Source organism: Tachysurus vachellii, chromosome 18, assembly GCF_030014155.1.
Source record: "Tachysurus vachellii isolate PV-2020 chromosome 18, HZAU_Pvac_v1, whole genome shotgun sequence".
Lineage (NCBI taxonomy): Eukaryota > Metazoa > Chordata > Actinopteri > Siluriformes > Bagridae > Tachysurus > Tachysurus vachellii.
Window position 1 is genome coordinate 5,674,088 of NC_083477.1, and position 27,182 is coordinate 5,701,269.

Genomic DNA, 27,182 nt, shown 5'->3' on the forward strand with positions numbered 1-27,182 from the left:
ACTAGCAATCATTTCCACGTCTCAAGGTTAAGGTTAAAGGCAGAGTTAAGGATCAAACCTTCTTTGGTGACTCATATGAAAATGAACTCCAAACAAATGTTACACACCGATGATTTCATCCTGTGCCTTGTTCAACACAGAGGACAGAAATGTTCCTCTGTGAGTGTTGAGTACACAAAAATGTATTTTTATACCCTGACTGATGCAGTGTTCCTTCGCTGTTGCATTATTCAGGTTATGTTAAACCGATGATTGGTGGGCGATATTAAAATCCGTCTTGTTTTGCTGCGCCTGGTTGTGTAATATGTGGCGATGGTGAATGTTAGTCTCTCTGTGGGACAGGTTTTAGAAAAAATACAGAATCAGACCATCGTGTCCTACAGCCACGTATTTATCTGAGTTCCTCATGTTCCTCATGCTCCTCATGCTCAGGTCTGAGTAGGCGTAAGATGACAGGCAGTTGCTTTTATTGTTTCTGTGCACAGTAACTTCTTCTGGAGTTTCTGAGACATGGTGGAACAGGCACCTTGAGACTCACATGCACTTATCTAACAGGCCAAGGGCACATGGAAAAAACAATCAGGAAGCATTTTTTTCTTCTTCTTCATCTTCTTCTTCTTCAACCTTTCCTTAGTGACGTGATAAAAAGAAACCGTATTAGCTCAAACTTTTGATGTGTCCATTTAAGTAAACAGGATCAAAGATCACACATACGGTGACTCCTGACTCCATTAAATTCGGCTCGTTTCATCCCGAGGTGTGTGACCTTACAGCTTTTAGATCACGCCTCATTACCGCACAGCATTTTTGGACTTCTGCTGTTAAAAATCCATCCAACCCCTTACAAAATTTCTCTGAGCTCTGCTGTCATTTTCTGTTACAAATAAAAAAAGTCACATGAAAAAAAGAGTTCCCATATGCTATTGTTAAAGAACAAAAAAAAGAGAAAAAGAAACGTGGGTTGGTCTAAATCCTGTTCCGCTGCTTTCTATTTCGAACCGTAGCCGTATCGCTGTATCCTGGTAACCTCAGCGATGGAAACACGAACACAGCCATATGTTTCCTTCTTCACATTACCATAGCAACTGGACACTAGTAACGTCTTCTCTTCATATCATGATAAGTAATGATATTCAGTGAGACAGGTGGTGAAGTGACACTGGAGACATCATTGACTGTTCTAATACTGTCATTCTCAGCGCTACTGACACCAAGCTAACACGTGCTGTCTAGAACCTTTAAAAATGAAACAGATTTACGCTACTTCAAAGGAAGCATAGAACATGCACACAGGTATACACACACACACACACACACATACAAACATAAACACACACCCACAAAAAACACAAACACATAATACACATAACAAAAAAAAAAATTAAACTGAATGAAATAATTAAAAATCTCTGTACACAAAATGTACTAACCAACTAACCAAACTAACATCTATCTATCTATCTATCTATCTATCTATCTATCTATCTATCTATCTATCTATCTATCTATCTATCTATCTATCTATCTATCTATCTATCTATCTGTCTGTCTGTCTATCTATCTATCTGTCTGTCTGTCTATCTGTCTGTCTATCTGTCTGTCTGTCTGTCTGTCTGTCTATCTGTCTATCTATCTATCTATCTATCTATCTATCTATCTATCTATCTATGTATCTTTCTATCTGTCTGTCTGTCTGTCTGTCTGTCTATCTGTCTGTCTGTCTGTCTGTTTGTCTTCCTATCTGTCTTCCTATCTGTCTGTCTATCTTTCTATCTATCTATCTATCTATCTATCTATCTATCTATCTATCTATCTATCTATCTATCTATCTATAATCTTTAATGACCTCAGTGTCACCTCTGGCAGATCCCTGACCTTTTGCCCTATGTTTTATGTATTAGTCCGTTATGTGTACATTCTCCACTCGTATCACCACTTGCACACACTCACACATTCACACATTCACACACACACACACACATACTCCTACAGGTTTTGTTAGTCATTCAACCTCACGTGTTTCTCCTTTATTATATCCATCGCACCTCTGTGCTCTGTTTTAATGACTCACACTCGGTTATCTAATACATAACACACAGGTTTGTGGGACAAAAACAGTCAAATGAGTCCAATAAATACAAGCTACAAAACTCCAAATAATGTATTCACTTCTAAACCACCTACACTGCTGTAATATCTTGACAAAACATCATGACAAAAAACAAAGCCAAATTTAATCTAAGCTTGATGATTGGCACGAGAACATTTAAACAAATCCTTTGACACAAAACAAACCCATGAATGGAAAACTGGCTACATTTTATTTTGTCTGCATTAATGAATTAATTTCTACACAAATATTAACCCTAATTATCATTATATATTATAGATCGTGTTTACTTATACGACAAAAAAAAGTCTCAAAAGTGTACTTCACATCCTGACTTTTAACCAGAAGCGTTCATAAACATGTCCAGATCCAGATGAATTTCCTATCACAAAGATTAAATGTCCTTGTGTAAAGAATACCACGAGGAATAAAATGATCAAATATAAACACCTGAAAAACAACAAAATGGTTAAAATATTTAATGTTTTTTTTTTTAAAAAAAATAGTTTTTAAACAAAATACAGCAATAAAGCAGGGGTGTAACTCAGGGTTTGGGGTTGATTCTCAGCACCACCCTGTGTGTATGTGTGTATGTGTGTGTGTGTGTGTGTGTGTGTGTGTGTGTGTGTGTGTGTGTGTGTGTGTGTGTGTGTGTGTGTGTGTGTGTGTAGAGTTTACATGTTCTCCCGCGGCTACAGGGGTTTTCTTCCGGGTTCTCCGGTTTCCTATCCAAAGACACGTGTTGTAGACTGATTCACTTCTCCACATCTGTCTGTAGTGTGTGAAAGGGTGTGTGTGTGATTGTAGCCCTGTGACAGGTTGGCAACATGCCCAGGGTGTCTCCTGCCTTGAGTCTCCTGGGTTAGACTCCAGGGCCCGTATACATAAAGTTTCTTAGTGTAAAGTGTTTTTCCCAGTGACATAATTCTACGAAAATTCTTAGAAATCTTGTAAATCCCCTTAAAATAAAAGAATAGATCGTAGTAAAGATAAGAGTTATTCTCAAAGCATCTTAACTCATTCATTCATCAATCATATATACCTCATATATACATAAATCTCATAATATATATATATATATATATATATATATATATATATATATATATATATATATATATATATATATACACACACACACACACACACACACACTGCTGATATGGCATTTACATCAGATACACTAGATACACTAACATCTCTGAAACAGAGCTGAAATGATATAATTTGTCTCTATGACATTTCTGCGCTGTGTCGGAGATGTTTACATTTACATTTACATTACATTTATTACATTTATAACATACAGATGTTAGAACATCTCTAATATGATCGGTCAAGAACGTAATCCCTACACGATATAGTCTCAAATATCTTAACATAGAGACAAAGTGAAGTCTTATAATAGACCAGATTTTAATAGAGCTCTTTTTTTATTGCACAACCAATCACAGTCTTCAACAGAATGTGTCATACCTAGCAACAGGGTTAAACTCCGCCTCCTCTCTGAGGTAAAAGTGTTTGTATTTTTCTTGCTCAGAGTTTCTCTGTAATTGGTCCTGAATCACTCTTAAGATAAGATTCGTGGTTAAGAATTTTTAAGCTAAATTAGGAGCACTACAGAAAATGGATGGATGGTTAGCAAGAATTGTGACTCACTTCAAAATATCTTCAATGAGCCAAAAATCAACGGGTTCATTTATTGGACTCAGTGTTGCATTTACACACGCACACACACACACACACACACACACACACACACACACACACACACACACACACACACACACGCACTCACCCAGACCACACGAAGTAAAAACCGATGAACGCAAGGACTTTGAGCTACAGTCGTACATCATTGTGTGTAAACTATTGTGCAAATCAAACTGGTAATTTTGCTGTGAATAGAAAAAGGAGAATATTGTGAATAAGGTTTCCATTTGCTTATTCAAAAAACAAACAAAAAAAAAAAACACTAAATAAACCTCCAGATTGTTTGTTGTTCTCAGTACAAGACGTTCATGAGTCACTGCTTGCTCAGAGGAATGTCTGGAACAAAACTAAGACAAAAAGTCAGGAAGTAATGAAATCTACTGGTTTAATGTTTATTCTCATTTTAAGTTACAGAATGAAGTTCAATCCTATCAGTAGAATTATATATTTTTTGAAACAACAACAACAACAACAACAACAACAAAAACTGGGCTGGGCAGATCAAACTGGGCTGGACTGATGCTTACATTTATATTTACATTTACAGCATTTGTTATCCAGAGTGACATACACAAGTGCTTAAGTCTCTATAGCACTAGGCTATAGACTTAATATACCATGAGCCTAAATCACTGTTCAAAGTTTTTTTTTTTTTTAAATAATAAGCACATACAACAGACATGGGAGAAAGGGCCAGTTCAAGTTTTTCATGAAGAAGTAGGTCTTCAGCCATCATTTGAAGATGATGTGGAACTTCATTCCACCACCTCGGTGCCAGAACAGAAAAGAGTCTTTTAGTATACTTGCCTCTTACCCTGAGAGATGGTGGGAACAGTCGAGCAGTGCCGGTAGGTCTGAGGGTGTGAGGTGCAGTGTGAGGTGTGATGAGGGCTTTGAGGTAAGAAGGAGCTGGTCCATTTTTGGCTTTGTAGGCAAGCATCAGTGTTTTGAATCTAATGCGTGCAGCGAACGGAAGCCAGTGAAGGGACCGCAGCAGCGGGATGCGACTGTATGTGAGAACTTCGGCAGGTTGAAAAATGGCGTGCAGCTACATTTTGGATCATTTGCAGAAGAGGAATTGCGTTCATAGAGTAGACCTGACAGCAGTGAGTTACAGTAGTCCAGTCTTGAGATGACAAGAGACCGAACAAGTACCTGAGCAGCCTGTGTGGACAAAAATGGCCGGATCTTTGTAATTTTGTCACATTAGCCTGTCACATTAGCAACATGAGAGGAAAAAGACAGTTGATTGTCCATGGTTACCCCAAGGTTGCGAGCTGTGACTGAAGGTGATATCAGATCATTAAGCAGGGATATTGCAAGATCATGATCTGGGGATGAATCACCTGGGATGATCAGCAGTTCAGTTTTGCTAGGATTGGACTTCAACTGATAAGCTGTCATCCACGATGATATGTCTGACAGAAATGCTGAGATCCAATCAGAAGCTGTGGTAACTGATGGTGGGAAAGAGAAGATAACTTGTGTATTATTGGCATAGCAGTGGCAAGAGAACTTATGTGAGGAAAACCTTTACCAGGAGAGTGAGTATACAGGACCAAAAAGAAGAGGACCAAGTACTGAGCCCTGTGGGACAGATGTCACTCCCCTCCATGTTAACTGATATGAGCATCCTTCCAGGTAGGAAGCAAACCATTCCCACGCTGAAGCACAAATCCCAAGACTCCTGAGGGTGGACAAGAGAATCTTGTGGTAGACACCATATCAAGTGCTGCTGAAAGGTTGAGGAGGATGAGGACAGATGACAGCTTGGGTGATCTAGCAGCATGTAGTTTCTCGAATGTGCTGCTTTAAATCCACTGATGCTCTTAGGTACCTGCACCAGTTCCTTAACCTGTTCCTCCTATAATCAAACTTTCTCTACATTTCTAACAATTTGGAAATGTTTTGCATTAGAAATGATTCTGTTGTAGCATTTTTTTTCTGTTCAAGCTAAAAATCTGACTACAACGAACATCTGGGGTTTGGATGAGTTTCTCAGCCTGAAGGCTTCTTGTGAGTGAGGTGTTGTTTTTTTTCCAGTCACAAGTTAGCTCATTATAAACTCCCAGACCTGCAGGCAAAGACGGACACATCGTACAAGCACAGAAACCGGACATCCAGACCTGGTCAGAAGGTGTTGATTTATTTTCTATACAAGCAGCTTTGACAGCAGTTCCTCCTGCAGAAAGTCACAGGTTTATATTACTGCCTAACTTATTATACGTTATCGTTTCTATAGTAACAAGGGAGAGGAGAAACAAGAAGCTGGAGAGAACTGGAACGGCTATTTATAGTGAAATGTATATAATGAATGAAAAGTCAGTGAATTAAAGTGTACAGATGGTTAATGAAAATAATCACCTTCATTGTAGCCTGGTTCTGTCTCTGTCAGTATTTTCCTTAACCAGCATATTCCCAGGTGTTTTATTCCTAACATAATGAATTGTGATTATATAACCGAAGCATTATTTAATAAAATAATATAATATGCTCTATAATATGCTATAATATGCTCTAATATCTGAATTCATTCTTACTGTAATATGAGAGTTCATTAAGGCATATACTAATCATGGACTAATGAAAAGCTCACTTTAAGTAGGACATGAGTCTTTGATGGCATCAATAACGACCCTCTTAAGTACATGTTAGTGCCTGTTTGTTAGTCATTGTAATAATTAACACGACGGGCTAAACTCAAACATGATCTGTGAGAAAGATTGTGAATTCATTTCAGATTGTTGATACGTCGTGCTCGGTTTCTTTCTCTTCAGATCACGTTATAGCACGAGTACATTTACTCACAAATGTGAAGTGAGTGAAATCAATAGTCACTTTTACTCACTTAGCATACTGTACAATATGATCTATTAACATTTAAAAGCAGTAATTGACTTAAATAAATTAATTACACTTAATATGAAAGAATCCATCCTGAGCCCTCCAGTCATGTTTGTGTACGCAGCTGTTCTGCACATGGAAAATTATATAAACAATTTGAAATAATACAGGTTTAATTCAGATTCTTTCTCTTCATCATAGAGAATGTTGATGTACTGTAGTTTAGACGGACGTGTTAATTAATACATCAACTAACCCCTGAGCCACCCAGAGCGTGTACTAGTTCTACAGTGAAGAGAGTTGAAGAGCAACGACTGGAGAAAGACACAAGAAATTGGTTGAGATGGAGAAATCAGTGTAAATGATGAAAGTAATCCAGCTCCATCCAGTGATGTGTGTGTACGCAGCTGTTCTGCATACGGCAAATTATAATATATAAACGACTATTTTTAAACGATTATTTCATATTCATTCTAATAGAGCATGTTTTTGTATCTGTATCTGTTCCTGTATGACTATAGAAAGGACATTATTTATAATAAGACACTCCAGTGTTTATAACAGTTTATAATCACACCCTCCAGTGTCACCCAAATGAGGATGAGGTTCACTTTTGGGTCTGGTTCCTCAAGGTTTTTTCCTTACCACAGTCACATGACTCACCTCAAACTTGTTCATTAGGGATAAATACAAACATATTTAAATATAAGTCTAATATTAATCTTTAACTTTTTGTATTATATTTATGTTCTGTAAAGCTGCTTTGAGACAATGACCGTTGTTAAAACCGCAATTCAATTCAATGTTTGATTGAATTTAGTCCTATGTGTTAATTAAGACATTGACTAACAAACAAGTACTAAAGTGTACATAAGGTGGTCGTTAATGACGCATGAATTCATAAGACCCGTAGTTAAAGTGCGCTCTTTGTTAGTTTGTGATTAGTTCATTCCTTAACACATTATTAATCCATATTTCATAAGTATTAGTGCAGGATTATTCATGTTACTGTTATTATAATGTTTTACTATTATTTACAATCAGGTTTCCAGTGTTGCACATTTTTCACTGAATTACTGGAGTATGTAAGATAATAAACCACACGATCATGCCGGAGCTGTTCTCCGTTTTATAAACAAATGCCAAGGTCTTGTATAATGCTGAGTTATGCGCTTATTAAAAAAAGATTTTAAGATGTTAAGCCTGTTTCTGGTTATTGTTCTGATCCTGGAAATTGGATTCAAATTTGATTCACAAATAATTGAGATTATGCAAGACATTTATTTCCAGAAAGAAGGAACATTATACGCTAATAGAAGAGGATCATTTCAAGCATAAAATTAGTACAAAATGTCTACCAGATAGAATTTGTGATATTTTTATTTATTTATTTGTTTGCTTAGTTGTTTTTGTATTTATTTATTTATTTGCTTAGCTGTTTTTATTTATTTTTGTATTTATTTATTTAGTTGTTTATTTATTTGTTTGTTTGTGTGTTTGTTTATCTGTTTATCTATTTAATTATTTATCCCATATTTCTTATATTAAAATTACGAGATTCAAACTTTTAATTGTATTCTGCTGAAAAAACCTCTATGTGTGGATGGATTATGTCAGTGCATCTACTTTTCCTTCTGTAAGAAAATAACAAAAATAATTGAACTGTACAAGAACCAGCAGGGCCCAGTCACACTAAAGGTCAATCCCTTTCAACTTTTCCACTATGTTAAAGCCTGTAATTGGCGTCAACTTCAATAAACCCGATGACGCTCGAATATTCTGCGAACTTCCTCAATCGCTGATTTTATTTCTGTGACTCAGACAGCGTTTATATCAAACCCACTGACCCACATGAGTCACAAATCTGGCTGCTGTGAAGAAGGTCAGATGAAGGAGCTGGTAGGACAAAATCGAGTGAGGACGACGTTCCCTGTGGAACAGACCTTGCTGCACTGATCAGTTCTACTGCAAGTTTTTGGACATTGGTTTCTTTCTACAAATCCAAAATGCAAATTACACACACACACACACACAAATGACACACACACTTACAAGCACCCACACACAGCCACTCATCCAAGCATGACTAAAGTACAAAAACCCAAGTCGTGACTGGAAAACAATGCACAGTTCTACAGTACTACATTCACATGTTAATGGCGTACAGACAGCAAACTAGTTTACATGATGATGAAAACTCTATATATTGCAGCAGGATGAAAATACTACACACCACACTGAAGACCACACACTGACAAATGCTGCAGTCTGAAGTTCAGTTTTGTCAGTTTTATTTTTATTCTGTTCAGTAGCACCGGCTGGACAAACTTAGTCTTATACACAGCAGTGATTCAGTGTGTATCACAGGTGTAAATTAATACAAAGGATTAAACTTCATGTCAGAGCGAATGTGTGGTCAGAAAACAACAAAGATACACATCATGGTGTAGAACAATCTAATAGGTTTTGTCTGGTATTTTCAGGCTCAGTTAACCAAACAAACAAAAACAAAAAAAACACAATTATAGCAAATACAGGATAAACTCTATACACAATAGTAATAATATAAACAAATAAAATGAAACAAACAAAAAAAATTTGTGATACAAAAACAACAAATGAGTCTACTAAAAAAATCAATCCTATAATTTAAAAAAAAATCAAGCAAAAGTAAACAAGAATAGACACAAAAATACAAAAACATACAAAGGAAGAATAAAATGTTAACTGACGCGGCATATTCGGAAACAGAACAGCGTGAACACAAACTCCTAGCTAGAGTACTATTACAGGCTATTAATAGCAGTAATACTATTATATATAATAATATAATAATAGTATCATAAAGAAGCAATACAGCAGATTTTTTTGGCAAACTAAAGCAGCAAATTCACCAAAAAGACACCATTCACTCTTATTTCCTTAGTAACTGCCTGGTCAGGGTCACATTTATGGTTTAAATTAGGTTACTAGCTTGTACATATTTTAAGAAATAGACTCAACTTGCCATGTGAAATATCATGTGCAGGTACAAACAAAAATAATTATGATATTAGTTCATTTTTATAATTATGTTATTTTGTCCAATTGATTTTGAGCCTGTGTAAAGTGGAAGGACTGTGTGAAAAAAAAAAGGTTTGTAATTCCTGTTCATTTAATATTTTTGTTAAAGTTCTTAAAGTCTTCTCTTCAGTCAGCATCGATCTCGACTGCTTTATTTCCATTAAACTGATTGTCGAGGTGAAAATGTCCAAAATTAGATTTTACTGTAATCATCCATTATAACAAACACACTTCTTAGTTACTTCGTTTAACTTTCATTTATTATTTCATTTATTTAAAAGCAATAATTAGATCTCGGTCAATCATTATTTCTTGCATGATGATTATCAAAAGGTTCAGTACATAGAAACCCAAGATCTATTCTAGATGCGAATATGTGCTTGAGATATTTTAATATTTAACACATTTTCTTTCTGAAACTAGCTGCCTGTACTTCATGGTGGAGGTCAGGAGCACAAATACACCCACGCTGGACAGGTTAAGAGAATTTCATGCTGTGGAACAGAGAAACGCTTCCCCCTGAAGCATCTGTGTATTGATAGGAGTAAATTTTATACATCATTATCATCATAACAGCTACATTATTATCAAGGAGGGTTTCATGGTAACTGGATTTATTATTTCATTTAATAAAAAAATTCTGACTAGGACTATAGAAAGGACATTATTCATAATAACACTCTCCGGTGTTTATAATAATATATAAATCACACCCTCTCAAGGTTCCTTCCTCTTCCATCTAAGGGAGTATTTCCTCACCGCAGTCACATCAGTCACCTCAGGCTTGTTCATTGGAGATAAATATTTCTTATGTTCTGTAAAGCTGCTTTGAGACAATGATTGTTGTATAAAGCGCTATACAAATAACATTGAATTGAATTGAATAATGCAGTAAATAACTAAACAAAGTATGAAGTGTGAGGTTTTTTTATTGCTAAAAAAGAACTACTTTTTACTCTGCATGTATAAAATATTATCTATCTATCTGTCTGTCTGTCTGTCTATAAACTAAAAACAGGAGCTTGTTTCATGGATATCCAACTACACTACTATAAACTGTTAACAAAAATTTGGCATTCAATAGCCAACAAATATAAAATAATGATAAATGATCATCTACCTCATCAAACGTGATCTTTTCTTTTCTCTAACTACAAGTGTTTCATTTCTTACTTAATATCATTAAGCCAACCTTGCAACTGGAGCGTAAACTAGATATTTCTGTTCTAAAATCTTTCATTTCAATGGGTTTCCAATGGTGCTCGATAGATAAAAGGTGCTTGATAGATTTTTATTACACATCTAAACTACTTTAGAGAATTCACCTATTTAGTTGAAGTGCCATTAGCTTAGAAAAGGCCTAATTGGTATGAGATTAATAAAGTGACAAGACTTAATTGCTTTAAAATCTCCCTAGGCTCATTAGAAGACAAGGGGGTTTGTATAATATTGCTAACTTGTATACCACATGTGCACAGTGCTAATGAGCTCTCTCTCTCTCTCTCTCTCTCTCTCTCTCTCTCATACATACATATCATACATATCATGAGACAAAGTGATATAAGATAGAATTTACAGTGAAAGGAAAAAGAAAAGGAAAGGTTTGGCACATCAGAAATGCTAACCAAGCTTTCATGCTAGAGCATATTAGCAGTTAAAGCACTGGTGTGTTTACCATAGATGTTTCAAACCGGCATCCCTTTTTATATTCATATTGCACATCTAAAGTAATCTTTGAGGTTACTTTGTAGAATCCTTCTACAGAGACAGCACAGAAAGTAGAATATTTAATAATTTCATATTATACTGCTGCAGAGAACTGCTCAAAACCGCTCTGTGTTCATTAAAAGATGATCATAATTCAGAAGATGTGGGCTTTTTAGGAATTTTATTTCGAAATCTATGCAGAAGGAGAGAAAGTTTCATCGTTTTCTTAGGTCTGTTTTCACAAGGAACCATTTGGAGTTTCTTGGTAACATCACAAGTTATTATTATGAAGTCTTATTAAGTTCGAGAGTGTGTGTGTGAGAGAGAGAGAGAGAGAGAGAGAGAGAGAGAGAGAGAGAGAGACTGTTCATAGCTTATTTACTGTCCACTGTATGACCAAAAATATGTGGATACCAGACTGTGACATCTATATGTGCATGTTGAACATATACCAAAAGGCATGACATTAAAGGGGAGGTAAAACACGTTTTTTCGAAGGCTTGATTGTGTTTGTGGGGTGCACTGTAACATGTGTTCATGCTTCTTTTTTTAAAATAATGCATTATTTTTCATATATTTTCCCTTTATTCTACACTGCTCTGTCCCTCCTTGTAAAACGGTCTGATAGTTTTCCGGGTTCTATGAAGCCAGTCCCTCAAAAATAGCAATGGGATTTGATTGGTTAGCTGGCCCAGTGTGTTGTGATTCGCTAACCGCCTACTGCACGTTTTTTAGGAAACGTCACGCCCCTTACCTTCACCAGTAGTCTGTGCTTTGGTGGTATTAGAAACAATGAATATAATAAATCATACTTACAGGTTGTGGCCCGTAAACAGCTTCTGTTTTTAAAGTTGGAACTGCTCCATCTGTCAGGACAAGCCGTTGGGCGAATCCTGCATTGAACTCGTGAACAGAGAGCGAGATTTGGGTAATAATTAGGAGGGACCGAGTTAAAAATAAATTTTAACCATTGACCCCTAACTTCCCCGTCCCTAGGAAGGCTGAACAAAGTGGACCTGCAATCCGGATGAAAATAACAGCGTTTCGTCGGCATCGCTTCAACGACACTCCAGCCTACTAACTATACCACAACAACTCTTCTCCACAGCAATATAAAATGGTCATGCCCCCCTATTTAATATTCACGGAGGAGGGGTTTATGTAAATATTGGGTTAGTGACGTCAGCAACGCAGGAGGAATGTCGTGTAGTCCTTACCGGCTGTTTGCTGTAGTCCTTAGAAATGGATTACTTTAAAAGCAAATATCTCCCTTTGACTTTGCAGATGTTGTTTATGCTCAAACAGGAACATTACACACTAGCTAAAGTTCATCCATCCATTCATCCATCTTCTACCGCTTATCCGGGGCCGGGTCGCGGGGGCAGCAGTCTGAGCAGGGACACCCAGACTTCCCTCTCCCCAGACACTTCCTCCAGCTCCTCCGGGGGAATACCGAGGCGTTCCCAGGCCAGCCGAGAGACATAGTCCCTCCAGCGTGTCCTAGGTCTCACGTCGCTCCTTCGGGCTGAGCCCAGCCGGGCCCCGTGGGGTAAGACCCGGCCACCAGGCGCTCGCATGCGAGCCCCAGCCCCGGGCCTGGCTCCAGGGTGGGGCCCCGGTTGCGCCATACCGGGCGACGTCACGGACCTTGCTGTATTTTTCTTCATAAGGGGTATTGAACCGCTCTTTGTCTGGCCCGTCACCCAGGAACTGTTTGCCTTGGGAGACCCTACCAGGGGCAGAAAGCCCCTGACAACATAGCTCCTAGGATCATTCAGGCACGCAAACCCCTCCACCACAATAAGGTGGCGGTTCAAGGAGGGGCTAGCTAAAGTTAGAAAAGTGAAATCGTGTTTTACCACCCCTTTAATATGGATTTGTTCCTCTATTTTCAACTCTAAATCCCACTATTTACAACATTTGGCAGACGTCCTTATCGAAAGCAACTCACGTTTTATCTCATTTTTATTAAACTGTGCAAGTGAGGGTTAAAGGGCCTTGCTCAGGGGCCCAGCAGTGGCAGCATGGTGGATATGGGTTCGTAGTCCAACACCTTCACCACCGGGCTTTAAGCATGTCTGTGGGAATTTGTTTCATTCGGCTACAAGAGCATTACTGTTACAAGGTACTGATGTTAGGTGAGAAGGTCTGGGGTTCGGTCGGTGCTCTGGTTTATCTCAAAAGTGTTCAGTGGGGTTGAGTCAGGGATCTGTACAGGACACTCAAGCTCTTCTACTCCAACAATCACAAATCAATCATGTCTTCATGGAGCTCTGTGCTTTGTGCACAGGTACATTGTCATGCTGGGACAGTGATTGAGCCTCTTAGTTCCAGTGAAGGGAAACAGAACACTACAGCACACAGAGATATTCAGTGGACAATCATTTGCCTCCAACACTGTGGCAAAAGTTTGGTGAACCACGACATGTCAGGCTCATCTGTTAACGTTGACATACTTTTATCGTAGATTTTAAATGTGTGTTCTTTTCTCCCGTCTTATTCAACAATGTGAAATATATCTTAGTTAATCTGTTAAAACAATGACACAGCTACAGTATAAATGAGAGTCACAAGCAGAAGATGACGGTTTAAGGTTTGATAAGGTTTCGATAGCTACATCACAGAGACAAATCATAAAATAATTAATTATCCTACTGGATATATAAAAGCGCCAGTGTGCCACCCAGTACCTTGTCATGGTCATGAGATTGACAGGTGTGATTTGATTCCGTATTTTCATGCATTTCGAAGCAGATATTGAATAATACTGTGTATTACTACATTCAAGTATAGTATTCAAACATAGAGAACAGTGAAGTGTTTTACAGTGAACCAATGATCAAGCTGCTATTGTGCATTAATACCCCTCTCATTGGCAGGACATACACTCTAAGAGAGCATTTAATCACAAAATAAACACAAGACGTGTACAGCTTCAAGATTTGTTTTCCCAAAAGTGACAAACTATAAAATTAAAATGAATAAAATATCTTCAAATCTTTTTAGGGGCAATTTGTTACCTAGATATACTAAATAAAAGCCCTTACTTTGTCACATATACATTAAAGGACAGCAAAATTCTTTCTTCACATATCGTAACTTCAGAGGTTGAGGTCAGAGCACAGGGTCAGCTATGAAACAGCATCACTGGCGCAGAGAGGGTTAAGAGCCCTGCTCAAGGGCCCAACAGTGGCAGCTTGTCAGTGCTGAACTTGAACCGAGACCCTCCAATCAACAACAAAGCGACTTAACCACTTGAGCCAAAACACAGATTCTGACTCTAGGAAACTCTGAAGAAACAACAGTTCAGCTTTAAACTGTGGTGTTATATTTATAGCATTCAGCGAAGGTCCTTATCCAGAGCAACTAATATTTTTATCTCATACAACTGAGCAATTGAGGGTTAAGGGCCTTCATCAGGGGCCCAGCAGTGGCAGCTTGGTGAACAACATGGGATTTAAACTCACAACCTTCTGTCTCATAGTCATAGTAACCACTGGGCTAAAACATGATCAGGCTGCAAAGCTCATATCAAGTCATGCTAGCATCTTTATTATTGTTTATTTTCTTTGTTTAAAGAAAGAGAACACTATGTTCTAGCAGGGAAAATGACATAGCAGCTTTGCACCAATTTTTTTCACCAGTGTTTTCCTGATTCTGAAAAAATGATTTATCGTCTACGCCCGCTAATTAATCCGACTAACAGAGACGTTCTACCCTCGGCCAGATGGATCCCCAGCTGATGTGTAGCACAGCAGGAGGCATGATTTGGCATGAGGCATGATGTTTCCTGTATGTCTGTAAAGACTAGTTTTTTCTTTTTCTGGGTGTCTTATCATGTTCTTAAATGCTCCTTTGTCAGACTGTACGGTTCTATGAGGAACCTTTAACATTTTCTTAGAACATCTCCATTGCACATTGCAGTGAAAATGGTTCTTTAGACCAGAAAAATGTTCTTTTAAGAATATTGTTTTTAATTTTTTTTTAGTTCTTCCTGGCAACCCTTTCCCTTTATTATTCACTTAGTTCTAGACTTAATGTTTTTTTTATTTTTTGTCTTGTTAATTCTACAATACTGAAAAACAAGAGTCTCAGTTGTCTCAGTGTCTAATGTCTCAGTTTTATTGGTGCCCAGAGAGTAGAAAGGGACAAAATAGAGCTAATTGAAATAAAATATTCATGAGCTTGAGAGCTTTAAAGCGACCACATTTTGGGATTGGAGTCGTTGTTTTACATTTTGCCCGGACAGATAGAGAATAAAAAAAGAAAAAAAAAAAAGAAAAAAGATTTCATATTGGCTGAATGCAAAAGATCCTTGTTGAATAAATCATGAAGGAAAATTACACTAATTACATTAATTTTTTTAAAGGTCTTTATCATTGTACAGTAAATATGAATGTCTACTGTTTGTACAGTAAAATGCATGTAGCCTTTTTAAACATATAACAAACAATAACCAAAACAAATTTCTGCTAACACAAAAATCCCAGAAATCAAACTCTCTCTATATAAAAGTATCATTTATTAATATTTAATTCATTTGGTCTGAGAACAGATTCCATGCAGAAAAAAATAAAAAAAACATATTTCTTTATAAAAGAAAATATATATTTTCTGATTCTGAATTGGGTATTTTTTTTTTATTTGAAGAAAAACATACATTTTTGTGTTAGTTTATTGCTGATGTGTGTAATCATTTTGGGTTCTTTGGATATTAAAGTGTTCCTTGTTTCCTAAATAGGATCTGAAACGAAGGCACTTTGTGTAGAACCTTTTGTTAGAACAAACCGCTAGCTGTTTGTAAGGCTCTTAAAATCAACAACAACAACAACAACAACAACAAGCTTCTCCTCTCTTTGTTACGTCCCTCAAGCTTCACCCGGTCAATAGGTTTAAAGCCATTTTTAATTCGCTTTCCTAACAAGATGCTAAAGGTCATAGGTCAGTCTGAATATATGCAAAGAGATTAGATTGGTACTCACGAGTGCCGTCAAAGTGCTTGGCGATGGTGTCCAGGAAAGTATTCTGGGGGGCCAGGAGCCCCTTCATTATAGGCATGACTGTTGTCCACCGTCTGGAAATCACTCCATCCCAAAAACGATTTAGTGAAGAAGACAGAAGAGTTACGGAGAATGCAAATTGAGAGATGGATAATGTAAGAGACAGAGGCTTTTAAAAGGATGATCCTTCCTTCGAGGTGTCCGGATAGATGGATCAGCGCACTTCATCCGAGTCACCGGTTGATTCAGTTTGTTCTTCGATGATGCTCACTGATCTTTTTTTACCATTTCAGTCATCCATGTATCTGTCCTAATTATTATCAATTGGAAATGATCACTGCTCCATGCCATAATCATGAAAAGTACACACATTTTAGAGAATTGCAGAAAATATATAAATAATTTTTTTTTAATTACTTCTCTTCAACCTATTTCCCTTTTTTTCAAGATTGATGTCTTTTACACTTTTCCCTCATACAGTACCTCATACAACACTTTACCGCTCGCTGTGCAAAGCTCCTCTTAAAGCTCCTTTATCTTTATATTCACTCTTCTGCCTACAAGTTGAAAAAGATTTCTCTTCATTTTCTTTAGTCAGCTTGGTTTTAAAGCATCTTTTAGTTCTCCGGCAGCAGGTGTCCAGTCAGCATCTCTCCAATGTTCAGCATCTCGTTACACACTGGTACCTTTTTCTAGCAGTCTCTATTTCTCTCTCTCTCTCTCTCTCTCTCTCTCTCTCTCTCTCCTCTCGCCTCCCCCTCACTTGTTCTCTCACATACTCAAGCTATCACATTCTCTTAGTCTCCGTCTCTGTTTCTCCGCCACCCAGTCGACAGGCTCTGTTTATTTCTACGCTCCCTTCCTTTATTCCCTCATCGATCTTCTAATATCAAATTCACTTACTGCGAATGATCTTATTTCTTTTTAAATCACTGCACTAATTCAAGGGGGCACGGTGGCTTAGTGGTTAGCACGTTCGCCTCACACCTCCAGGGTTGGGGGTTCGATTCCCGCCTCCACCTTATTACTTAATAGGTGCATCTCACAAAAGGGTATAATGAAATGAGACAATGCAAGTTGACAACTGGACAAAGAATAGACAGACAACAGAGAATCGGCAGCAATTATAATAGCTTAAGCTGTTACTAAAGTTTGATTTTTACTATTTTTGGAGTGTCTGCATTAATAATAAACAAACATAATCAGGTGGTTTGTCTGCTTCAGGCTGTTACTTAATATCATCCTATGTGATTTTACCAGCAAGCAGGAATAATAAAATAATAACCCCTATGTCTTAATTTTACTTCACCAGTAAGAGTGCAAGGGGGACACGGTGGCTTAGTGGTTAGCATGTTTGCCTCAAATCTCCAGGGTTGGGGGTTCGATTCCCGCCTCCTCCTTGTGTGTGTGGAGTTTGCATGTTCTCCCCGTGCCTTGGGGGTTTCCTCCGGGTACTCCGGTTTCCTCCCCTGGTCCAAAGACATGCATGGTAGGTTGATTGGCATCTCTGGAAAAATTGTCCGTAGTGTGTGATTGCGTGAGTGAATGAGAGTGTGTGTGTGTGTGGGGGTTGGCACTCCGTCCAGGGTGTATCCTGCCTTGATGCCCAATGACGCCTGAGGTACCCGAGGTAGTTCGGATAAGCGGTAGAAGATGAGTGAGTGAGTGAGTGTGAGTGCACTAATTCACTTGACTTAGCACACTGACTTAGAAGATAAAAGAAAAAGAGAGACAGTTTTGCATTCTGGCTAAAAATGGGATATGTTTTAGGACAAACTCATTAAACTGCCAATACATGTGGTCAAATTTATCTTCTTATCTTTTTTTACTTAGACCATAGAGCTCAGGTGAGATCAACACAGCACTTTTGAATCCTTCACACTGATTTAACAGCAGCTCTGACACTAGTGCCGGCCATAATTCAAATCATTGGTTAATATTAATGCGCTCCTTCTCATACCATATTGTTTCTATAGTAACCGCTCATTCACAGCATCCTCTATGGTGGACGCTTCCACATCATCCAAGCTTAAGATTAATAATCAGATGTAATGAGCAGATAATAATAAAAAAAATGTGAATATGTGTAATCATTGATTTGGTGAAGCTTAACGTAGTAATTGGATGCGTTATCCTAGTGGTTAAGGTGTTGGATTACTGATCGGAAGGTCATGAGTTTGAATCCCAAGTTCACTAAGCTGGGCCCCTGAGCAAGGCCCTTAATCCTCAGTTGTATAAATTGAAATAAAAATGTAAGTTACTCTGGATAAGTGTGTCTGTTAAATGCCAGAAATGTAAATGAGACATTCTACATATTTTGTTTCATTAACGTCGAGAGAGGAAAGTGAGTGAATGGTGATGTTCATAACTGTTCCTATAAGTATGTGAACACCTGAGCACGATGTGCTTGTGAACCTGCAGGTCCATAATATGGAGCCCCATCACCATTCTGTAAAGGTGTTTCCTCTAGAGGGGGGTCACAAACTTTTGGACATATCGTGTTTCTGTGCTGTAATGTAATCACAAATGATTAAAAGTTATAAATGTGGTGCATGAAGTGGAGCAATGATTAATGCTTGATTCGTTACTTTATTCCTATACAATATGATACAACTCTGCCACCTTGTGGCCTCTTGTTGCGTTACACAGAAATAACGACGAATCCTTAACAACATACACAGTCGATTATTTTATTTATATTCAAATTAATACATTTGACTATAATAAATAATAAAGGAGGTGCGTTAAAATACATTAAATTCGTATACAGAAATATTCACAACATCACAACAGCTGTCACTGGTCTTAATGAATTAGGTTAATAATAAAATTTGTACTAATTATTGTCTGTATGAGTTTGTGATTACAGGCTGAATCTGGTGTATCGGTGCAGTTTGGAGCTCCAGTCTCTTGCCCATAGTAAGGATGCCTGCTGCTTGATTGCGCGAGCTGTGCAGGAAATGCTGCAGTCGGTCCTGGTACCGGGTTTCGGTCGCTTTCCGTTTGCCGAGTGTGAGGATCCCGGCGGCGGCGTCGCTGCTCAGACGGCTGAGTTTCCCGTCCGGGTCCGTGGGGTCGTCCCCCCGGTGTCTCGCGCGACACAGCAGCTCGTACAGCGTGCACCGGTGCGGCTTCAGCGTGCAGCAGCTCGTCATCGCTTCTGTGTCACAGGACAACTGGATCATCAGCGCGAGGAAGAGCACGAGCTGCACCTTCTGCTCGGGTGAGGGAGAGAAAAGTAAAAAAAATGTTAAAAAAAAATAAAAACATTTTTAGTTTAAAACCTGAAGCTTTTAATGTTGTGGACACCTGACAATCACAATGTTGGTTTAGATTCGACTCAATTTATTTATTTAACAATTGCTGTTGTCTCAAAGCAGCTTTACAGAAAAAAAGGGGGAAAAATTAAATAAAAATATAATAATAATAATATTAATAATAATAATAATAAAACAAAAAGAAGAAAAAGTAAGGATAAAAATAAATGAATGAATAATATACGAGAGTTTAAAATTAATTAAAAAATATATTAATTTAATATTTAAAATACTATATATATATATATATATATATATATATATATATATATATATATATATATATATATATAAATATATATATATATATCCCTAATGAGCAAGCTGGCGGTAAGGAAAAACTCCCTGACAGGACATGAGGAAGAAACGTGAGAGGAACCAGGCTCAGAAGGGAACCTTATCCTCATTTGGGTGACACTCTATAGTAAATAGTGTAAATGTAAATAGTGTCCTTTCTACAATGGTTTAAAATAGTGCAGCCAAGAGCTCCTGAGGAACTAACGGGTCATCATAAACTCTGAGTTCAGCTCAGACCTGATTGCTGATAAAGACCAGACTATACAGCAGACAATGTTACCTTTCTCAAACTGTTACCACAAAGTTAGAAGCACACATTTGTCTAGAATGTCTTTGTTGTCTTTGTGTGTTGTACAATTTCTTTCATGGGAACTAACAGACTTGACATGAATCAAGAAAAACTCGAGTGTCCTTTACTGAGCCCTGACTCAACCCCATTAAACCCCTTTGGGATGAACTGGAACACGGACTGAACCCCAGACCTCCTCAACATCCAAGCATCAATGTCTAATGCACTAATGCACTTGCAGCTGAATGAACACAAATCCCCAGAGCTATGCTCCATCATATAGTGAAAGCTATGCTGATGTGTTAGCCTAGTGGTTAAGGTGTCGGACCACTAACCAAGCTGCCACTGCTGGGCCCCTGAGCAAGGCCCTTAACCCTCAATTGCTCAGTTGTGTAAATTGAAATAAATTGTAAGTCACTCTGGATAAGGGAGTCTGCTAAATGCCGTAAATGTAAAGCCTTCCCTTTTGACTGTATAGTGTACTTTTCAGTGTACTAATGTTTGTATATGTTTACTTTAACCTGCTTATATTACAATTAATCTTTATTAACATCTTTTTTTTTTCAGAATTCCTTTGGGCTAAATATGAAACTTTTATAATAAATGGCAAAACATGTTACTTAAAATCGTATATCTTTTCAATTTGTAACCGAACGTGATATTAACATTGTGGTGGTTTTATTACAGAAACATACCTAGAGGCCCACAAATAAATCAGAAGCTATGAATCAATATTCAGGTTTTCTGTCCAACAGTCAATATTTTCAAAGAAATATCTTGAGTAAGAGCTATTGACTTAAATAGGTGCTTTAATTTTTTTAGTTGTTTATCACTGCACTATCAACACAATCAATTTCACAACCAAGCAACTCACAACACACCAGGACCAACATTTGTATTTTATTTTATGTCATTTATGTCATTCATTTTATTATAGCGTTAGTTTGATTACTTTTTCATGACTTAACAATCGATCAAAATTGTGTTGCATCGTCATGTATTTTTTAGGACAGTTAAAAAGGGCAACAAAATAAATGTGTACAAAGCTGCACCGTTCTAACGTACTACAGCCCATGCAGACTAACTGAAAGAATGAAACCATTTCATTACAACAATAGCTCCAAATCTAGTGCATGAAAAAATACCCTACTTTCTAGAACACCCACTTGGTAAGTATATTCTTGTAGGCTATCATTTGGGCTGCTCAGATACAACAAATGTACGAGTAGGTTAAGATAAGAGAAGAAATAAAAGTTTAATATAAGACAAAAGTATCAACAAAAGTAACTGGGGAAAAAACGGTACTATAATAATATACATCTATAGAATAATAAAATAAATAAATGATATAAAATTATAATTTATTCCATAATCATTGCAATATCGACTCTTTGAGTGTTTTCTTAATGACGTCACATTGATATTTTAGGGTTAGTATAAAATATCTATTGTTAAAAGTGCTTAATAAATAAAATAAGATTGATTTGAATGATATAAGTAAATTCAGGTTAAATTTGATTAAAAATCGAAAGGTCAATTGTTCAGATACGAGGTGCTTTATCTATAATTTTTTTGTGATTATGATTCCATGATAACCTGCTATTAGGATTCTTTACTGTAAACTCTTAAAAAAGAGGTTTCATGTAATAATCTAAAACCCAGAGGTTCTTTAAATTGTCCAGTAGAAATCTGAACAAAGCAAAGAAACTTTTATATTAAACGGTTCAAAAAAAAAAACGCTTTAATTAAAAAAATGTGAGGTGAAATGTAGATGTTTCAAAATGACGTGCTTACAAATAATTTCTTTTTTTATTCAAACTGAAATGCTAGAAACTATATGGTTATATATAACTATAAAGATGTTTTTCATAACAATATTGGTGTTTTTGTTGAAATAAATTTATAGTGTTTTAATTTCATTCATTCATTCATCTTCTACCGCTTATCCGAACTACCTCGGGTCACGGGGAGCCTGTGCCTATCTCAGGCGTCATTGGGCATCAAGGCAGGATACACCCTGGACGGAGTGCCAACCCATCACAGGGCACATACACACTCTCATTCACTCACGCAATCACACGCTACGGACAATTTTTCCAGAGATGCCAATCAACCTACCATGCATGTCTTTGGACCGGGGGAGGAAACCGGAGTACCCGGAGGAAACCCCCGAGGCACGGGGAGAACATGCAAACTCCACACACACAAGGCGGAGGCGGGAATCGAACCCTGACCCTGGAGGTGTGAGGCGAACGTGCTAACCACTAAGCCACCGTGCCCCGTGTTTTAATTTACTAAGAGAGTTTAGAGAAACTAATTTACTTGAGAGTTTATCACTTATTGGCTTGGTTGGGTGACTGGGAACTGGGTTCCTAACTGGGAATCAAACTATGGCTGTGATGATGAGAGAATAATAATAATAATAATAATAATAAGAAGAAGAAGAAGAAGAAGAAGAAGAAGAAGAAGAAGAAGAGAAATATTCGTATTAATATTAATAAATTCTGTTTCTATGCCTCTGTAAAGCTGCTTTGAGACTATGTCTATCATTAAAAGTGCTATAGAAATAAACTGAATTGAAGTGAATCAAAAAATAGGGCTGAAGTGAAATAGAATTTTATACTATTACATATTAAAACACAGAAGATTGTGCTTCACTTGTATAAAACCCAGACTTTATTGGGATTGCCTCAGATGGACTTCTTTACTTCAGAGTGTGGTTTGTATAACAAACAATATTATGTTTTTATAGACGTCATGTCTGGTTCCTTTCAGAAAAACTGTAAACAAATGAACTTCTGTAGAACATTACAAAACCATCTGACTGAAGATTTTAACTATATCCTATGACTAAAAGTGTCAGTGTTAGAAAGACTTACCTTAGTCGAAGAGGCACTTAGATGTCTCATTGCTCCTAGAGTAAGGCTCTTAATCATCTTCATGATGATGAGAAAATGAGGGTCGCTTATATACTATGCATCTCTGTATCGCTGACGTAGCCTGATGCCGATACTCTGCCCCGGCGCCTTTATTCTCATGTTGCTTATTTAAGAGCTGGATTGTGATACTCTGTCAGAATGTTCATGGGGTTCATCATTAAGGGGCTAATCGGCATGCACAGCTTCAGGTATCCATAGAGCTTCACGAAGACTTCTGAGACTATTGTTTGTGGTTTGTTAGCACATGCCATTAAGTCAGTGATTAGCCCTAACAGGACAGAAATGAAAGAAGAGAGGAGTCATCACATGCCCATGGAAGGTAAAGGCTAATGAGAATGCAGGGAGGGAGCTTTTGTCAGGGTTGGAGAGTGATTAATGTTAATGACTATGATGTATCGCTGTATTGAGACTTACCACCTCATTTCTAATCTTGCTCATTCACCGACAACAGTACACACACGTTAGATTAATTATAGTGTGTATAAATGACACGAACGTATCCTATTACGTATATACCTTCATATTATTTTATAATATTTCACTGTCTATGGAGATGTTAAGTTATTTCCAATCTGTAAAATATTTTAATGAACTTTTTTAAAGCCTCTACATAGTCTAACATATTATGCTTTAGGTGCTTTAACTTGATTCTTTATATTACATCCATAACGTTTGGACACCAAGTTCTCATAATGATTACATTTTTTTTTCCTACACAAGAACATTGTAGAAATTCTAGTCTCAAAAAATCCCCAAAAATTGGTGAGCGCTTAAGAGAAGTTTCAAAATGTGAGAGTAAAAATATATTACTCTGTAATAGAGGTAAAGAGTTACAGTACAAACTTATACATCGATTTCAAATAGAGAGTGACCCCAATAGGAGGTTGTTTAACCTTCTTACTTATGCTGCAGAATATAAAAGAAGAGAATTCTTCTTTAATGGATCTCTGTTAAACCACTGACCGTTTCACTCACTCATTTTCTACCGCTTATCCGAACTACCTCGGGTCACGGGGAGCCTGTGCCTATCTCAGGCGTCATTGGGCATCAAGGCAGGATACACCCTGGACGGAGTGCCAACCCATTGCAGGGCACACACACACACTCATTCACACACTATGGACAATTTTCCAGAGATGCCAATCAACCTACCATGCATGTCTTTGGACCGGGGGAGGAAACCGGAGTAAATGGAGGAAACCCCCGAGGCACGGTGAGAACATGCAAACTCCACACACACACACGCAGAGGCGGGAATCGAACCCTCAACCCTGGAGGTGTGAGGCGAACGTGCTAACCACTAAGCCACCGTGCCCCCCTGACCATTTCAGAGTGGCATAAAGGTTCATGTGTTTTTCTTCAACTGAAATATATTACTTACTAGTCAAAAGGGAAAACTGATATGTATTACCAGATATGGACCCCCTTTTTTAAAGTATATTCAGTAGGTCCCAGGATTTCACATCATTCTTCAAAACATTGGCACGTCAACTTGAACATAAATTGTTTGTCTGTGTCTGTTTTGCCTTTTTATTTTATTGTATTTATTTATTTCTCTTTTGAGAATGTATGTGCTTACGGTGTATGTTGCAACGTACTTGTGATCTGTGGTCCTTTTTTTTATTGTGTTATGTTAAAGCAAAAATAAAAATTAAAAAGGTGGCAACAGAGCCAGACAAGATATGCACTCAGACTTTTAACTCTCTCCTGCAGTATTTTTGCTATAAATGTAAACCTTTTATCACATAAACGAAAGTCTGCATCATGAACAACCTGAAAAAAAAAAAAAACCTGTTAAATTCTCTAATCTGATTGGTCAACAGCAGCTCTGAGTGGACTTCTGGCTGCATGACAAATCGCAGGTTTCTAAAAGTAGCAACGCACTCGTTCTAATACGTTCCCGTTTCTATAGCAACAGCTTATTCACTGGTGTGAATTAAAGGTTATCGGTGAGGAGACGTTTATTTAGCTTTTAATAGAAGGAGTCTCCACTAGCAGTTCTTCATAAGAAAGGTAAAGCTGACACAAGAGTGTCTCCAGGATGGAGGACTAGACGTGTTTTTGTATTAGTAATGTCAAGATAGAAAAAAAGAGAGGCTGGTGTTGGAACACCTGTTTATAGCTGTTTATAGCTAATATAACATAAGCGACAACAGGAATAAGCGGACATATCACATCATTAAACTGTAAACAGATAAAAGCGTAACGTCACTGTTTAATGAGTGTTAAAAAAATGTTGGCATATTGCTGTGAAAAACAAAAACACTTCAGGGTGTGCTGTTATTGGAAAAGAATCAGTTTCAGACTGTACATAACAAATATTTTACCTCATGATTGGGTCATGATGTCACGATTTAACTGTGCTCAAACACAGATAAACCCTAGTTCAGAAAGTAAATGTATATATACACGTACATTTTAAGCTGATCTGAAATAAAAGAATAAAAGGAAACAACCAATGAGATCTAGTAAAGTTCCAATTTTATGATATATTATGGGCTTAATAAATGAAAGCAATAAAAAGAGGTGTTATTCTGCAGATTCCACAACACCTGTTAATCTTTCTCTAAAAATCCCCCCATTCGGTTCACCCTGTTCCACCTTTAACCTTTTTCCATTCCAGTGACATCTTGACTACGGCTTCAGCAGGACATACTGTTGTAATTATTAAATAACCGCATTATTAATATACCTACCCACAATAGTTACAGTAGTTATTACAACAGTCACTTTGTTCACAAACAGTGTGGATTGTTCAGAGTTAAATTGTAAATAGTCCTTTAATTAGTTCTAAAATGATTCAATTCGGTCACAATTTCGTTTATTTGCTTGTCCGAGTCTCTGTGCTGTATTTTTTTTCTTTGAGTTCAGTCTGTCTCAGGAGGAGACGTTCCAGTTTGAACACTATGGTGAGTATTAGAAGAGACAGATAACACACTGGATAAAAGCCCTGGATAAGTCCAAAGGCCAGAAATATAAATTAAAATAAAATTAAATATGAATGGATGTGTGTGTGCGCGTGTGTGTGTGTGCGTGTGTGCATGTGTGTGTGTGTGTGTGAGAAACGGTACATCTGTGTGCCTTCATTACAGCCTGCCCTTAATGCGTTATTACTATTATAATGTTTATGAGACTTTCCTGGTCTTTACAGCTAGCAAACATCTTCCATAGGTGAGAACTAGCATTAGATTTTGGTGTAAGGGTCCCAGGTTAGAGGTTTAACCCCGATTCATGCAGTAAAGTAAAGCAGCCGTTTCCATCGTCTCCTTACAGTTTACAGACGCCTCAGAGCTAGTGGAGTCCTTGACTTTCCACTGGAGACAGAACTGTGGAGCAATCTGTACAGACCTGCTTTCTTCAAATGCTTCTACAGCCTTTTATTCCCTCTATCTCTGTGTCCTTGAAGGCATTGTTTTATTCCCACCCTTTTTTCAAGGTCACCTATCATGTCTCATTCCCTCTTTCTTTATCTTCCTCTTTCTCACTGTATATTGATATATCAGTGTAGGGTATTTGTGTCTGTGGTGGGGTAGTCTGTCTCAGGGATGGTGTGTAAGGCTCCGAGGGACCGAGGATAAGGAGGCAGCAAAGGCGAGGCCGGTGAAGTGGAGGCTCCGTTCTTGGCCAGGCCACAAGAGTGAGCGGCGTAGTTGATCTGCCTCAGAGTGTCCATCGCCTCAGATTTGGCGTGCTTCAACAAGTCCGCCTGGCCCTGAGACACAGAGGGACAAAATCTTGAGTTAGTATGATGGTTTAGTGTATTTCCTGAATTTTAATACTACTGCAGGATAATAACCAGAGATAATTGCAGGACACACACACACACACACACACACACACACACACACACTTCTATCACCACATATATTAGGTACACCGTAGGCTTGATGCTAGTCTGGTGTT

The 27,182-nt window shown here is 37.6% G+C and overlaps 3 protein-coding genes across 3 annotated transcripts in view; all 3 read right to left on the reverse strand.

The window, feature by feature from the left end:
• kcnh4a (potassium voltage-gated channel, subfamily H (eag-related), member 4a) overlaps positions 1-16,495 on the reverse strand; it is a 47,681-nt gene extending 31,186 nt beyond the window's left edge. Inside the window, exon 1 of the mRNA XM_060892369.1 lies at positions 16,420-16,495. Coding sequence (XP_060748352.1) covers positions 16,420-16,495 — 76 coding nt within the window. The remainder of the gene's footprint in view (positions 1-16,419) is intronic.
• Positions 16,496-19,273: 2,778 nt separating this feature from the next.
• hcrt (hypocretin (orexin) neuropeptide precursor) lies at positions 19,274-19,660 on the reverse strand. Its single transcript, XM_060892560.1, has one exon. It carries the CDS (start codon positions 19,620-19,622, stop codon positions 19,278-19,280), a length of 345 nt encoding a protein of 114 aa, XP_060748543.1. The 5' UTR covers positions 19,623-19,660; the 3' UTR covers positions 19,274-19,277.
• A 5,814-nt stretch (positions 19,661-25,474) lies between these two features.
• The window catches only part of LOC132861516 (inactive phospholipase C-like protein 2), a 178,428-nt gene continuing 176,720 nt past the window's right edge, over positions 25,475-27,182 (reverse strand). Inside the window, exon 26 of the mRNA XM_060893075.1 lies at positions 25,475-26,991. Coding sequence (XP_060749058.1) covers positions 26,779-26,991 — 213 coding nt within the window. The 3' untranslated portion in view covers positions 25,475-26,778. The remainder of the gene's footprint in view (positions 26,992-27,182) is intronic.

Coding starts and splice junctions, on each gene's coding strand:
- hcrt (XM_060892560.1), bottom strand. CDS start 19,622: ATGATCCAGTTGTCCTGTGACACAGAAGCGATGACGAGCTGCTGCACG.